The sequence below is a fragment of the Dromiciops gliroides genome, chromosome 3, assembly GCF_019393635.1.
Source record: "Dromiciops gliroides isolate mDroGli1 chromosome 3, mDroGli1.pri, whole genome shotgun sequence".
In the NCBI taxonomy this organism is placed as follows: domain Eukaryota; kingdom Metazoa; phylum Chordata; class Mammalia; order Microbiotheria; family Microbiotheriidae; genus Dromiciops; species Dromiciops gliroides.
The window spans coordinates 342,759,110-342,775,544 of NC_057863.1; the positions used below are offsets into that span (position 1 = coordinate 342,759,110).

The 16,435-nt window shown below is 40.1% G+C and overlaps 1 protein-coding gene across 6 annotated transcripts in view; it reads left to right on the forward strand.

Annotated features, from left to right (window-relative positions):
• The window catches only part of EPHB1 (EPH receptor B1), a 745,891-nt gene that overhangs the window by 220,884 nt on the left and 508,572 nt on the right, over positions 1 to 16,435 (forward strand). For all 6 annotated transcript variants that reach the window (XM_043997284.1, XM_043997282.1, XM_043997279.1 and 3 more), the window contains one exon: positions 10,743 to 10,807. In XM_043997284.1, the coding sequence (XP_043853219.1) occupies positions 10,751 to 10,807 (57 nt within the window). In that variant the 5' untranslated portion in view covers positions 10,743 to 10,750. The remainder of the gene's footprint in view (positions 1 to 10,742; positions 10,808 to 16,435) is intronic.

The window sequence follows — 16,435 nt, forward strand, 5'->3', positions numbered from 1 at the left end:
CTCCACTCTCCAGTTACATACCCTTGGTCTATAGGCGTGCCTGGATCATGGGATAGATGTGCCAGCATCCCTGGGGGAGATGGGTGCTCAGTGCACTCTGTGCTTCATTCATATCCACACAAAATACTGTGGGTCTAGAAGGGACCTCAGGGGACATCTAGTTCATCTGCCTCAGACAGATGAGGATATTGAGCCACATCTTCAGGTTAAGTGACTTGATCAAAGTCATGCACATAATAGAACTCAAGTCCTCTAACTTGAGAACATATCGTGCTGTCTCTGTATATACACACTCCTTTGCTTTCAGGCTCTTACCCTTCTCTTAATCATCTCTCAGGACCCTGAAAGGCACCAGTGGCTTTCTCTGTCATTTCTTGTTATTTACCTCTGCTGCCATGTGGTCTGTGGCACTAGTGATTAACAAGGGGCTCATGGCCTGAAGAGCAAATTTCTGATAAATTAGGAACAAGCGGATTAATTTTGCCTTCCTAGCCCATAGGTCTGTAGACAGCAAAGTGGCATGATGGATAGATAGAGTACTGAGCCTGGAGTCAGGAAGATCTGAGTTCAAATATATATGAGATGTGACCTTGGGCAAGTCACTTAAATTGCTGTCTGCCTCAGTTTCCTCAACTATAGAAGGGGATTAATAATAGCACCTATCTCTCAAAGTTGTTGTGAGGATTAAATGAGATTATATTTGTAAAGCCCCTATCGCAGTGCCTGGCATGTAGTAGGTACTTAATAAATGTTTATTTCCTCCCTCCCTTCCTCCTTCCTTCCTTCCTTCTTTCCTTCCTTCCTCCCTCCCTTTCTTCCTCCCTTCCTTCCTTCTTCCCTTCCTTCCTAGTAGGAAACTTTCTTCAACACACACACATATGCACAATACATATATATGTATGTATATATAAACATAGGTATGCATGTGTGTATGCATGCATACACATACCATATATGTGAGAAATGCTAAACCACCGATGTGATCGAGCTAAACAGGAGAATTACGGATATCAGGGTCATGGAGCTAGAAGGGGCCTCAGAGTCCCAACCTCCCATTTTACAGATGTGAAGTGATTTGCCCAAGATCACACCAGTAGTAAATGTCAGACCTAGCATTCAAACCCCTTCAGTGAAGGAAACTGAACTGGAAATGGGTTTGGGACGGGGGTGGTCAGACTTCTCATAGGCAAGAGAGTGTGATAGCTGGGTTACCAAAATCAGTTCTGCTCCAGGCTGTTTAGTAGGACCATAGTCTCACAGTAAGAATGGGGATTTATAAAGAGCTGTGTTGCTGTTTTTTTCCCCACTTGATATAATGAATTACCCCGAGGAAGAGAAGAGAAAGGGTAAAAATACTTTGTTGATCTGTATTATATTTGAAAATATATTTGAAATATATTTGAAAAACTATGTCACAGCTTGGGTTTATGTTATTTAAATTCATTGTTCAGATCCATTCATTCACTGGTTCTTTTACTAATTCATTCAACAGATGGGATGGGATGGCTCATGCTCCTCATAGGAGCCTCTTTTTTTCACTTCATTCTGTTCCCAAAATATATACAATAATTCATCTGTTAATCAATCAATATCCACCTAATACCTACCTCCCAGTTCCAGGCACTGTGCTGTTAGGGTAAGAATGCAACAAAGTATAAGACCTACCTTCAAGGCATTTACAATCTATTTGTGGAGATAAGAACTCCACATATAAGGATAACAAGTAAGATAATATCATAAGGTAGATGTTTGGGGATAGGAGTTTCCTTAGGAACTGTGAAAAAGGATCAATAACCCTGGGGTGGGGCCACATGACCCTTGAAGGATGGGTTGTCTTCTGATAGATGGAAAGGAAGGATGATTTGTTATAATCCAGGCAGAAGAACAACATTCACTCACTCACTCATTCAAAAAAAACCACAAACATTTATGAAGTGCATACTGAATATAGAATTCAGTGCTAGGCACCAAAGGAGATTTAATAAAACACACAATTATATAAGACACAGTCCCTGACTTTATAGAGTATAAGCTCTAGTAAAGGGAGAAGAGGGCAGCTGGGTGATGCAATGGATAGAGCACTGCGCTTGGAATAAGGAAAATCTGAGTTCGAATTTGGCCTTGGACAAATTCGACATATTTGCTATGTGACCTTGGGCAAGTCACTTAATCCCTATTTGTCTCAGTCCATTATCTGTGAAATGGGGACACACTGGAGAAGGAAATGACACTCCAGTGTCTTGCCAAAAAAAAACCCCCAAAAAACAAAAGACCGAACCTTGTGGATAAAATAGCATCAGGTAGTCTGATACAACTGAATAATTAAAGCACGTAACAAGTGTTTTAAAGTGTTATACAAGAGTGTCTTAAGTGAGGTGGGGGCTGAAGTGGGGAAAATCAGTATCAAATGGTGAATCAGGAAAAGTTTCTTGGAGAAGGCAGCTTTTTTAATGAATGGGGCACTGAGTTAGAAATGTTTAAAGCCTGTTTAGGTGATAGTGAATAACGGAGTGTGGCTGGAATGGAGAATTTAGGTTAAAGAGTAATGAATTTGGGCCAGATTGTGAAGGGTCTTGACCAGTAGCCAGCTCAAGGAATTTGGACTTCATGCCAGTAGTTATTAGGGAGTCATTGAAGGTTTTTGAACTGAGGAGTGGCCTGATTTTTTTTTTAACTGGTATTTTAGGAAGCTTAAACTGGGGGTTTGAGTTGGACAAAGGGACTATTATAATAAGTCCTGTTGAGGAAAGATGAGGATCTAAATGAGGGTGATTATTATGGTAGTGGGTAGAGAAATGAAGGAAAGAATCTATAGTGCTTAGGAGTGATTGAATACTGGTTAGGGGGTTTGGTGTAAGATGGAAAGAGCATCCACTCTGTCTGAGGACCTGGATTCAAATCATGCCTCTGACTAGTACCACCTGTGTGATATGGGTGAGTTACTTAATTTTCCCAGGCATTGGTTTCCTCATCTGTTAGACAAGATAGTTGGACTAGGGAACCTCTGAAGCCTCCTGCAGCACTAGCTCTATGATCTATAAGAACTAGAAGTAGAAGACTGCAATTTCAAGCCAGGGTGACTAAATCAATGGTGGCATCATGGGGAAAAAAATAGAAGTCAATTTGGGAAGGAAGATGGTGAGTTCAGGTTTAGACATGTTGATCACAGGACCCTGGAGGCCATCCGGTTCAAATCCCTCATTTCATAGAGAAGAAAATGGAACCCAAGCACATACCTAGTAAAGGGAAGTTATGTGGCACAGTGGATAGAGTGCTGGCCCTGGAGTCAGGAGGACTTGAATTCAAATCTGGCCTTAGACACTTACTGTGTGACCTTGCGCAAGTTACTTAATCCTATTTGCCTCAGTTTCCTCATCCGTATAATGATCTGGAGAACAAAACAGCAAACCACTCCACTGTCTTTGCAGAAAAAAACCCCAAATGGGTTAACAAAGTGTCAGATGTGACTAATTGATTAAACAGCAACAACATAACTAGTTAATGTCGGAATTCGAATTTGAACCTAGGTTTTTCTGACTCCTAGTCCAGTGCCCTCCCCACTATACTATGTTGTTGTTCAGTCATTTCTCAGTTCTGTCAGACTCTTCATGACCCTATTTTGGGCTTTCTTGGCAAAAATACTGGAATGGTTTTCCATTTCCTTCTCCAACTCATTTTAGAGATGGGGAAACTGAGGCAAACAGGGTTGAGTGATTCACTCAGGGTCACAAAGCTAGTAAGCAGCCAGATTTGAACTCATGAAGGTGACTCTTCCTGATTCCAAGCCCAGTACTCTATCTACACTTCACCACCTAGCTGTCCCTATCACTATACTATACTGCCTCTTAAGTTTGTTGAGTTTGAGGTAGTGGTAGGGCATGCAAGTAGAAACATCCAGGAAACTGCTCAGAATATAGGGGATAACTACAGTTGACACCCACATTTTTTCCTACTTCATTTTCTTAGCTCAGGTCACAGTGGCATAGTAGAAACTTCTTGAAATACAAGATTATGGTAGTGGCTTGAAGTTTCCCAGAGTTGAGAGGATTTTATAGTAAGCAAAAAGGAGCCATAAAAAGAGAGAAGTAAAATCTCCAGGGGGGAAAATATAAAAGGTATACAGAGAAGAAAGAAGATAGAGTAGACATACACAATACATTTCTTTTCTCATTTAGTAGAGAACTGTGTGTCTCCCTTATCAAAAAAAATACGTCAGTGAATGAAGAAGACCTAGAAGATGTTTTTCCATCTGTTTGTATATGTTATTCTTCTTGTTGTGATTGTTACGATGAGAAAGGGACATTGAAAATATTTGTGGTTGGATGTCTTATTTCTGTCCAAAACGAAAGACACGACTGTAAGGAGTGGGGTTTATTTATCTGGCTTTGACTGTGATGGGTAACTAATTTATACCAAATGTCAATACATTCAAAAGGTGCCAATCCAGGAAAAAACATGGGACGCCCGATGGCTGATCCAAGCGACCAGCTGCCACTCAGTAATATAAGACCCACAGACCTGGCCTTCTGCAGCCTCTTGAGTCCTGGGGAGATGTTTGTCCTATACACAAAATACTCTACACCTGTTTTCAAATTCAGGAATTCATGTGGGAAAATGGAATGTCCAACTTGTGTGTGTGTGTGTGTGTGTGTGTGTTACTTAGAAATCTCTTAGCATTTCCCTTTGCTAACTCAACTTTACTTAGATCATCTCTTTGTGCCTCCCCCTTTGCCATTAGATCAAACCTGCTGGAGATCTCTGGTTGCCTCTCACTGCTTTAGGCCCAATGCCTTCTTTCTCACTATCCCCTCTTACTGTCCCACTCTCCCATATGTGTGGGAAATTATCCCACTTCCCATCCTCCAGCCTCTTTCTCTCCCACTTCCTTCCCCCTTTCTTTGTAAAGTACTTAGCATGGTGTCTCACATGGTAGGAGCTTAATAAATATTTGTTCCATTCTCTCTCTCCCCCTCCCTTCCTCTCTCCCTCTATTTCTCTCTCCCTCTGTCTCTTCCTCTTTCTCTCTCTCCCTCCCTCCCCCTCTCCCTCTCTCCCTCCCTCTCCCTATTTCTTTCCTGTCTGTCTTTCTCATCTCTCACTTGTTGTCTCTCTGGTCTCTGTTTCTTCTTCCTTCTCTCTTGCTCTTCTCTAACCCCACTCCTCTTTTTCTATTCTCTCTCTATTTTGGCTCTGTAGAGAGCTATTCAGATTACCTTCCAAAATCCCATCTCTACTGGGAAGCCTTCCCAGACTAGGCAGGTCATCTGAGGATATTTTGTTGTTAATCAGCCATTCCTTCTCCTATCATTCAAACCAAATCTACAAATGAATATATGTGGTGTGTGTGTGTGTGTGTGTGTGTGTGTGTGTGTGTGTGTGTGTGTGTGTGTGTAAAAGGAATATGGGAAAAGAAAATGGTGACAACACCCAAGGATAACCTAAAAAGCAAATCATCCAAATGTGTTCAAAAATCTTTTTAGACCCCAAACATTATAAGCATGGTCTTTTCTGTTGATATTGGGTATACTCATGTTTTACAATTCTTTGTCTTTGATCTCTTCAACCAACCCTTCCTGCCATTACCTGAGGGGAAGAAATCACTCATGGTCTCCCCGCCCCCCCCCCCCGCCCCCAACTTAGGCCTCACACACCATTTTGTTTGCTTACTCTCTACTTTACTTGTCATATCTATAAAACCCCTCCCAACCCATGTGACCCTAATGGTGGATATAGCTGAAAAGTGCCCATAACCATTAAAAATGATGGAACTGAATATGAGAAGAAGGGAGAAAAGGGATTTTGCTTGAAGAGGATGTTAGCCATCCTGCCAAGCCAACTAAGCAGGCTGTGATATCCAGGCAGTTTATCCCTAGTACTGGAAAAATTTCCCCCCCCACATACAAACACACACTCTTGCTCTGCCTAAAAGGGACAGAGACTCAATTGAAGGAGAGAGAGAAACAGAGAGAATAATAATGTTTTTATGCCTATGCCTTATCCCCTAATAGATGGTAAACTTCAAGAAGATAAAGGCAGTGCAATGCCTAAATGTTGTCTCCCCCAGTGTCTAACACAAGACCCTGAAAAGAGTAGATGCTTAATACATGCTTATTGAATGAAATTCTTATCTTTCCAGTCCAAGGGATCACAAGCTTTTGCTTTTGCACACATATTAAATATTTCCTAATCTTAGCACCCCTCCCCCAAATCACCTCTATCACCATAGTGCCTCTTACACACAGGTGTGGACAACCATTCCTATGACCTTAAGAATAATACAAAAGAAAGTTAAGAAAACTGCTATACATTCTCACATTTCTTTAGCATTTTACTATAGCAGCCCCTGTGGGTTGATGCTCCCAAATGCCATGAGACTAACAGGTTATGTTCTAAGAGTAACCCTGAGGGTTTGGGGTTTCTATTACTATTCCTCACAGGCTCCCATCCAGGGTGTTCCTCAATAGTGATCAACCAGTTGATATCAATTACATTTTACAAAGGGCTATTTACTGGAAATATATAGAAAGAACAGTAGTTAACAATACAAACCTCCCCTTCCCCAAACCCCCAAACAGAGAACATATTCTCTCCTTGTACACAGATACACAAAGTCCCTGGAGAGAATAGGCTTCAATTCTTAAAATACAAAGGCAGTGAGGCACAAATATAGGAGTTCCAATTGTTAGGAAGTCTTTTTCCATACCTCCAGCCTAAATCTGCCTCTCTAAAACCAAACCCCTCAGAAAGGTTACTTGTTGTAACCATCTTGTTAATGGTTACATAATTAGTAAGTGACAGAACTGGGATTTGGACCCATATCCTTTTGATTCCAAGTCCAGTATATATTCCATCGAAGGTTATGAATGCAGCTAAAGCAAGTGCTTTGGAGAGCTTAGAGCTCTCCAAAACACCAAGTGGAGGTCATCCACTGCATTCAGGACCAATATTTTTTCTTTTTCTTTTCAGGGCAATGAGGATTAAGTGACTTGCCCAGTATCACACAGCTAGTAAGTGTCAAGTGACTGAGGCAGAATTTGAACTCAGGTCCTCCTGAATCCAGGGCTGGTGCTTTATTGACTACACCACCTAGCTGCCCCCATTTGTATGTTTTATGGCACTGGCCCTATTCCTCTTACTGAAACATTTCTTTCTCCATTCATCCTGCTACAGTGCCCCCAAATTGCTTAATTTTCATCTTTTTTTTTTCTTTTAGGGCATTACAGGTTTCTGTTAGAATGAAAATGTTTCTGGTGAGGACTAACTCATCAGGACATTATCATCTATTAACAACAAAGATCAAACTAGTTTATCAAATTAGACAGGCAGGTACCTAGCAGGCTTCTGAGGGAACAGAGCACAGGAAAGGTGAATTTAGTCAGGAGAGAGATATAAGAAAAGGTCTTGAGCATGGGGGATTATTGAGAAGGAGAGGTCCTATGATACCATTAGAATTGGAGTCCTATTAAATATCCAGTTTGAAGGATCTGGGTTCCTAGGGGAAGTGGAAGTCATAGATCACAGACTTAGAGTCGAAAGAGACCTTAGAGACTACCTAGTCAAACTCCTTATATTACTGATGAATGAACTAAGGCCCAGAGATTAACTGATTTGTTCAAGGTCAGAAAAGTAGGAGTTAGCAGAGCAGAGATTTGAACTGAGGTCTTCTGGATCCCAATCCACTTGCACCACATTGCATTACCTCAGTAGATGTTTACAAATATAAGAAAAATATAGATTAAACAGCTCACTTCACCATTTGGCCCTGGGTTGGCCCCTTACCTAGGAGTAGTAATAATAATCATGATAATTTTTATATAATGCTACTATGAGCCACACCTTGGGCCTGGAGTGCCACTTTTGATTATAAGCTTTGAGGGTCCAGTGACCAGGCCATAGAAGCAGACTTTGCTCAGAGCTCAGCATGTATCTTTGCCATTCAGCATCCCTATCTCTTAAGAAGCCCCATTCCGGCTTTGGTGCCTGTGATGCTATTTGACAGCAGAAGCAATCATACATATTTAATTGTTCTTCCATCATAACTTTCTGCCAGAACTCTCAATATGCTTTGTAAATGCAAATGAATGCTCTCTGCCCCTCTGGAGAGCCATAAACATCCTTAAATCATTTTTATTAAGCCCCCACAAGAGCCCAGTGCTATACTTGGTGTCTCTACCAGAAAAGTACCTGCCCCATACCATATGAAAGTTATGATTCTCCATTGAGCTTTTCAGGGACAGGATGGTGAGAAGTGAAGAGAAATAATGTGAAAAAGGATCGACGTCAGATTTGGGGGAAGGGTTATTGGTAAAAGAAGGCAATGTAAACCTTGGCAGAGCTAACTCAGGGAAGCTATAGGCACTCTCCCCCTGCCCGCCATAGGGACTTTTTTTTTGTAGGGGAGGGGGAGCTAAAATCTGGCAGTGCATCTTGGCTGGTTTTGGTTGGGGACAATAGGATTATAGCTTTAGGCTTTGAAGGGATTTTAGGAGTCATCTGCTTCAACACCTCCAGTTTACAGATGAAGGCAGGAGAAGCCATGTAACTTCTTTGACATTTACCCAAATCCTAAGCAGGAAGGAAGGAAGGAAATGAGCATTCATTAAGCTCCAATTATGTGCCACATAGTAGGTACTTAATAAATGCTTGTTGATTGATTTGGTTACTCAGGTTACCTCTCTCACAGGTTTTGTCACCATAACACCAATTTCCTGGAACTACCTTCCTCCTAACCCCTCTGGAAGCTGAGCCTCTTGGGAACAGGCCATTCTCTCTCCTGGAATCACAGCATCTGCCGTTGTACTCTCTTCTGTGCTGTCTTGCCCCTCCCCCTCACCTATTTCTTTTAGCCAGTGAAAATATTTCTAGTTATTGGTCTAGTAAAGGTCCTATGTGATTTTAGTCTCCAAAAAAGATAAAAACAAATAAATGAACAAACAAACACAAAAATAAACAAAGAAAAACTCCTTGCTTCTCCACAGAACTCCATTAGAATAACCATAGTGGAATGGGATAGGGGTATTGGAAGTGGCAATAATGCTGTCAATCAAGTGACTTGGCTTTTCAGTCTGCTTCTACTTCAGTCTGGCTGTGTGACCTCATAGAAACCACAGCCTCTGTGTGCTTAGGTTTCTTGCTCTACTAAACATAAATACACCCACCTGTTTCAGGTTTACCCCACTGAGACATTTTTTTTTGTTTTTTGTTTTTTTTTTTGTTTTTTGCGTGGGGCAATGGGGGTTAAGTGACTTGCCCAGGGTCACACAGCTAGTAAGTGTTAAGTGTCTGAGGCCGGATTTGAACTCAGGTACTCCTGAATCCAGGGCCGGTGCTTTATCCACTGTGCCACCTAGCCTCCCCCGAGACATTTTTTTTTTATAATTAATGAGATGAATTCCCAACAAGTGGTGTGAGCTTCTTGTAAGAAATTTTTTATGTAAATGCAATTTGTCATTATCATCATTATTAGTGCTATGAAGTGGAGATGAGAGGGAAAGAAAGGGTATCTCTAGCCATGAGCTTGGATTCCCCAGCTGTCAGATGGGCTTAGAGTGGAAAATGAGCTACAAAAGAAAGACTTTGCACTTTGCCCCTCTTCCCCATTTCCAAATCCATTTATTCAACTAACACATTTATAAATGGCAACTATTTTTACATTGTAATTATTTGTGTTTGTGTTACTGGATTACCTATGTGAATAGGGAATGTTTCCTCTAAGCACAGCACACTTAACAAGTGATTGTTGCATTGAATTAAATTGTTTGCTGAAACATCATGTGCTATATAGAAAGATAAATTAGACATGGTGCCTGCCCTCATGAAGCTTATAGTCTACTAAAGGAATCTTATCTTCCCTCCTCCCTGACCACTGCTACAAGGATACTCTTAGAATGGTAAGATGAGGGCCAAAGGTTGGGGAGAGTAGAATTTAAGCAGCCAAGGCACTCCTTTTCATTACTGTTACTTATATAACTGTTTTAGATTTGCAATGCATTTTAACTCCCTTGATGGTCACAATAACCCTATTAATTAGGTATTATTATCGCTATCTTAAAGATGATAAAACTCAGACTCTGAGAGTTGTGTGACTTGTCCACGATTATTCAATTTCTGTATATTGGTAGCAGGATTTAAATTCGGTATTTCCCAATTCAGAGGCTAGCAGTTTTCCTGAGGAACTACATGTAATAGCTGGAAAAAGGTGACATGCCCACTATGAAAAGTTCAGTCTTGGAATACACATTTGCATTTTGGGAAAGTTTATAATAATAGCTAATGAATTCTTTTCGGGGCGCGGGGGTGCAATGAGGGTTAAGTGACTTGCCCAGGGTCACACAGCTAGTAAGTGTCAAGGGTCTGAGGCTGGATTTAAACTCAGGTCCTCCTGAATCCAGGGCCGGTGCTTCATCCACTGTGCCACCTAGCTGCCCCCCATACTTCATACTTAATCATATTGTTCATCATTATTCCTTTGGAATCAAGACTGGTCATTGAAATCAATCTAGATTTTAGCATCTTTTAGTGCTATTTTCATTTATGTTATTGTAGTCTTGGTATATTGGGCTTCTGTCTTTGCTTTATTCCTTTGGTACCAGTTTACACAGGCTTTTCTGTGTTTCTCTGAATTCCTTCTATTACATCACAGATATCAAAACAACCTCAAACTAGAAATGGGCCCCTGAGGGTGGGAAACAACTATGTGGTGAGAGTTGTTAACTCATTTGCTTTCCTGTTTTTATTTCCAGAAACCTTAATGGACACCCGGACAGCTACTGCTGAGTTGGGTTGGACTGCAAATCCTGCATCAGGGGTAAGGTTTCCGGGACTGTGGCACAATTATGGATGGCTGCTTTATTCGCTTCCTCACAGTTGTCAAAGGGCATGATTCAGGACTTAGCAAAGAGCATGGGCTTTCTGGTACCAAAAATATCAAAGTATCTCACATAGATAGAATTGCCCACTGGAATGTAAGCTCTTTGAGAGTAGGTATTGTTTCATTCTCTGTAATTATATTCCCAGAACCTAGTATAGTGGCATTGTGGGTGCTTAATAAGGGTTGTTGAATTATTGATAGCCCTAGCCAATGATACTTCACAATAAAATAAAGTATTTATTATAAAACCAAAGTCCACAATCACATCAGGAAGTCCCACTGTACTGTCAGTTGGCCAATTGCCTGAAATGCTGATTGGATAGCCTAGCTGAAAATAACTGACCCATAACAAATTATTTCAACTAATGCCATATTTTCTGTGGAACCAATGAACAATTTGAAGCAGTGAATTCTTATAACAGTATAAAAGAGAAGTGTCTATTGACTTTCTAAGGGTGAGTAAAGTGTAAGATGGACAATCAGAAAAATAACTGGCCAATAACAGTTGGAAGCACAGGATGCTCACAGTAACGGATGCCATATTTTATATTTCCCTACTCATCTTAAGAAGGGGCAACTGAGTGGTGCAGTGGATAGCACACTGGATAGGGCCTGGAGTCAGGAAGATCTGAGTTAAAATATGGTCAAGACACTAGCTGAGTGACCCTGTACAAGTCACTTCACCCCTATTTGCCTCAGTTCCTTACCTGTAAAATGGAGATACATTGTAGAAGGAAATGGCAAACTACTCCAGTATCTTTGCTAAGAAAACCCCATGCGGTCATGTAGAGTCAGATACCACTGTATGGCTGAAGAACAACAAACAATTTAAGGCTCTCATCCACTTTGGTTAGTCATTCCTCAGCATGATACCAGGAGGGAGGTAACATTTTAACAAGACTTCCCATCTCGCACTCCTGTGCTTTTTATCTAGAGGGTCCCCTGCATTAGGAAGGCACTTCCTCCTCAGCTGTACCCCTTTGAATATGAAGCTGTCTTCAAGGCACTTTTCCAGTGGTGTCTTCTATAGGAGGGATTTCCTATCTCTTCCCCAATGGTTGATACTCTCTCCCTCCTTGACTTATTTCAAAGTTACTTTCTATATACTTTTATTTACTTAATTGCACACACATTCAATATTCTTCTGGTCAAAGACAAGCACTTTTATACTTTGTATTAATGATGATGGTGGTGGTGATAATGAATAATCTCACTTTTGGTTTTGTATTCCCAAAACCTAACATAGTGCCATGTGCCTAGTAAGGGCTTAGTCAGTTGTAATTAGTTCCTGTACAAAATTAATCAATGCTTTACCCATGAAGAAAGGTGCAACCAGAGCATCAGATTAGGACCTGTGCTGAGTCTTATGAAACAGAAAGGACAGTCAGTCAGTCAACCAAAATGAACTAAGTAATAGTTATGTGCAGAGAGAACACTGAGTTGCCAAGCACTGTGGCTGGTTACAGAGGAAGAAGACATTTTCTCATCAGAGAATTCACCCCCTAATGAAGAGAGTCATCACAAATGAACATAAATAGAAACATATGCAACAAAAACACATAAATATATAAAGTCAAATCTCAAGTGTTCCTAGGATGCATTCTTCATCCATCATCATTTGATTTGATCTATGATAAATGTGGTTTACATTTATTTCCAAAGATGTGTTTCTCTCTGCCCCTCACTGTTATCAGACAGTGGGACATTCAGGTTACCCAAGCTATCATTCCCTGGTATTCTCATTCCTTGAGTCATATGTCTCCTTATATTTCCTTCTTTTTTAAATATACAAATATTGCAAAACAAACCTAGTTGTGCTGTTTATGCCATAGACTTCATCAAACAAGTCCTTATAGGTACAGAACTTGTGATTTCCTTGGCATACGGAACTCCCAGGTGAGAAAATTCTCTTTATGAATGCAACTCACTCTCTACCTCCTCTCCAGCTTATAATTTTAGAAAGTTGTCCAGAGTACTGAGAAGGTGAGTAACTTGACCAGGGTCAAATAGCCAGCATGTGGCAGAGTCAGGGCTTCTGGGCTAGTTCCCTATTCATTATGCAATACTGCCTTTGCACGCAGGCACCAGGCATGTTTAAAATGTCTATGCTAGGGGGAATGGAGCACAGAGTGAAAGAAAGAACCTTTTAGTTGGGATTCTGTACATTCTTTAAGTCTAGAGTGGGCTCTCTTTGGAAATTCTTCCATGCTTACTCAAACTTCATGCCAAAGCAAACCAAAGCATTCTGAGCTATGATTTATACATTGTTTTTTTAATCACCAGATATGTTTTTTGTTTGTTTGTTTGTTTTTTGTTTTTTTAGTGAGGCAATTGGGGTTAAGTGACTTGCCCAAGGTCACACAGCTAGTAAGTGTTAAGTGTCTGGGGCCGGATTTGAACTCAGGTACTCCTGACTCTAGGGCCGGTGCTATATCCACTGCACCACCTAGCTGCCCCAATCACCAGATATGTTAAAGACGACCTGGTCTAACATCCTTATTTCTACATAGAAGGTAAATGAGACTAAGAGAGGAAAAAAATGTCTTACCCAAGATTGTACATTTAGTGAGAGCTGGGATTAGAATCCAGGTCTCATTACTCCTAATCTAGGGTACTTTCTCCTACATTATTCTGCCTTTATAAGAATTTCTATTGTTTTACTAATGTAAAGATTGCTTCAGATTTCATAAGGAAACTCTCTTGAAATGTTGACATAATTTATATTTAATTTCCTTTCTTGGTGAAAACATTTTTTCACATAAAAATAGGGTCATTAAATTTCCAGATAATCTTGGTTTTAATTTCTTTCTGATTATCCTTAGAGAGAGAGGGGGGAAAGTTCAAATTGGCCTGCTCTATGTCAAAGATATTTTTCTCTTCCACTTTGAATGAAAAAATCAACAGAAAGCCAACTTTGCATAGGTGTCTTCTTTCGTAGAAGAGTCACAGAGAACTCTTTCTCCTTTTCCAAAAGAACTATTATACTTCATAACTATCCTTTTACCTCCCTTTATAGATCCAAACTACTTGGGGAAAGTAGGAACACCTCTTACTTCCCATTTCCTATATCCACCAATACCTGTACCATCAAACTTGAAGACAAATGACCAAACCTTCTGTCAATCAAAAACATTAATTAAAGCCCTTACTGTGTGGAGAATCCTGTTCTAGGTACTTGGGGGGTAAATAAAAACGAATCATGAGATGTGATTCCTGGCTTCCAGGTGAAGTGAGAAGGAATCATTACACTAAGGAGTTAGTGTAATTACCCTTAGGGATTCTTTCTACTTTTTACCATTTAGTACATCTGGTGCAGTCAGTGGGGCAACAAGCATTTAAGCAGGAACTATGCAGCAGACACTGCTCAGTGCTGGGGATAACAAGAACAATAAAAGACATGGTCCCTGTCCTCATAGAGTTCACATTCTAATAGGGGGAGACCACACCCAAACAAGCAAAGGAATGAATGAATGAATGAACAAACAAATAAAGCAAATGAAGGAATAAACAAACAAACAAATAAATAAATAGGTGAATGGATGAATGAATGAATAAATAAATAAGTAAATAGATATGTGTGGATACATGCATACATACAATTATCCACAGAGTAGATAGAAAGTAATCTCAGAGATGAAGGGACTAGCATCTGGGGGAATTATGATAAACCAGTGGCAGAAGGTGGGACTTGAGCTGAGAATCTCTTGACCTGTCCAGTTATACCACTGTTTTCTGGGTACAGCCAGATCTTTTTACTCACTTTTCCTTGGGAATCTTTAAGAATGTGATAGAAAATCATCTTTATGAGTCAAGTCTTGCCTGGATGGAAGCTTCCATATTTCCATGGAACTGTGATCTCATTGTAATGAATATTCCTTCTAACAATGCAGACCATAGGGGCAGCTAGGTGGCATAGTAGATAGAGCACTGGCCCTAGAGTCTGGAGGGCCCAACTTCAAATCTAGCCTCAGACAACCAATAGCTGTGTGACGCTGGACAAGTCGTTTAACCCTGATTGCCTTAAGAAGAAAAATAAAATCACCCTCCCCAACCCACCTCGACCCCTCCAAACAATACAGACTATAACCTGGCTTTTGTTCCTCCTGCCTTCCTACCAGTTCTTCACCAGAGGTTTGACCAATGCTGGGAGGTAAGATTCTCTTTAGTTATTAGGTAAATACCAATGTGGTCAGTCCATCAGCCATGTCTCAGTGTCTCCATATGACTAGCCTACTCTGTTGTTTTGCTAGCCAAGTAGAATATCAGAGCTATAATGAACCTTAGAGGTCATCCATTTGAACCCTCTCATTCGACAGAGAAGTTAAATGACTTTTCTAAGGTCACATAGAAAGTAACTGGCAAATATGAGATTTTAATGCATTCTCTGGTTGGAAAAACATTGCTCTTTCTGGTAAGAAAGAAAGACCCTGTGTGCTGCCTCGTCTCTCTGATGATAAGCCACACCATGGATGTAAACTGCCATTTTTTTAAAAGTTTTATTTCTGATCATATTTTGATTCAGAGTTCAAAACAAGGCAGAGAAATCTTGCTTTATCATTGACCTCTAATTTCCCACCCATTACCGCTAATCAGAGAAAAAGAGCTATATCAGTACCATGTCTTTCACATCTGGGTTCTCATTTAGTCTTACAGAATCATAGAAATTAGATTTAGAAATTACCTTAGAAATCATTATTTTGTCTGACCCATCTAACTTCTTAATTTTGCTATTGCATAGACAGACTAGTTAGCATCTTCTGGGTTTTGTTAGTCATTTCCAAAATAGGTATTGGCATTTGCTATACCTTTCATTGGTTCCATTTGGGAAAGTAAAACATCACTAGTACCACCATCATTATTGTAATTCATCTTGCATACAATGATGGGACATTTTCTGGCAAATGTGTAGATTAATTATATATTTTATATGATCATTTATATTTTATGTTATGATTTTTCCCAAGTAGATGGTTTTCCACCACCCCCACTTTATTTGGGATAGGAAAGAAAGGTAGCAATTTTATTTGGGGTAGGAGAAAGGGGCAGCAATGGTAGAACATGTTCATTATTTTTATTTTCAACAGTTATATGCTTTTATTATTTTCAATAATAATTCAAATGTATGAAGGGGTAATGATTCAACCTTGGTCACTAAGTGACAGTGTATGCCTGTACAATGGTAGATCATATTTGTATTGATTTGTAAATATGCACTATGTTGGGAAAGTAGGACTGAAGTAACATAGTTTTTCGTGAAGCAAAATGAAAATTGTGGCTGTGAAAATAGGTCACTTAAACTCTCTAGGCCCCAGTTTTGTCATCTGTAAATGGAAGGATTTGAACTAGATGACCTCCAAGATCCTTCCAGCTCTAAAATGTTATGATTCTACTAGTCATTCCCTCTTCTCAACCTGTCCTCTTTTACATATATGCTTATGCCTCATATTGTACATAGAATTGACTCTTCTCATATTTCCTCTTTTTGAAATTCTTCCCTCTCTTGAAAACTTCACTTCCATTCTACCTCTCCCATCAAGTTTAACTGGCTCCCTTCCCCGCCCCTCC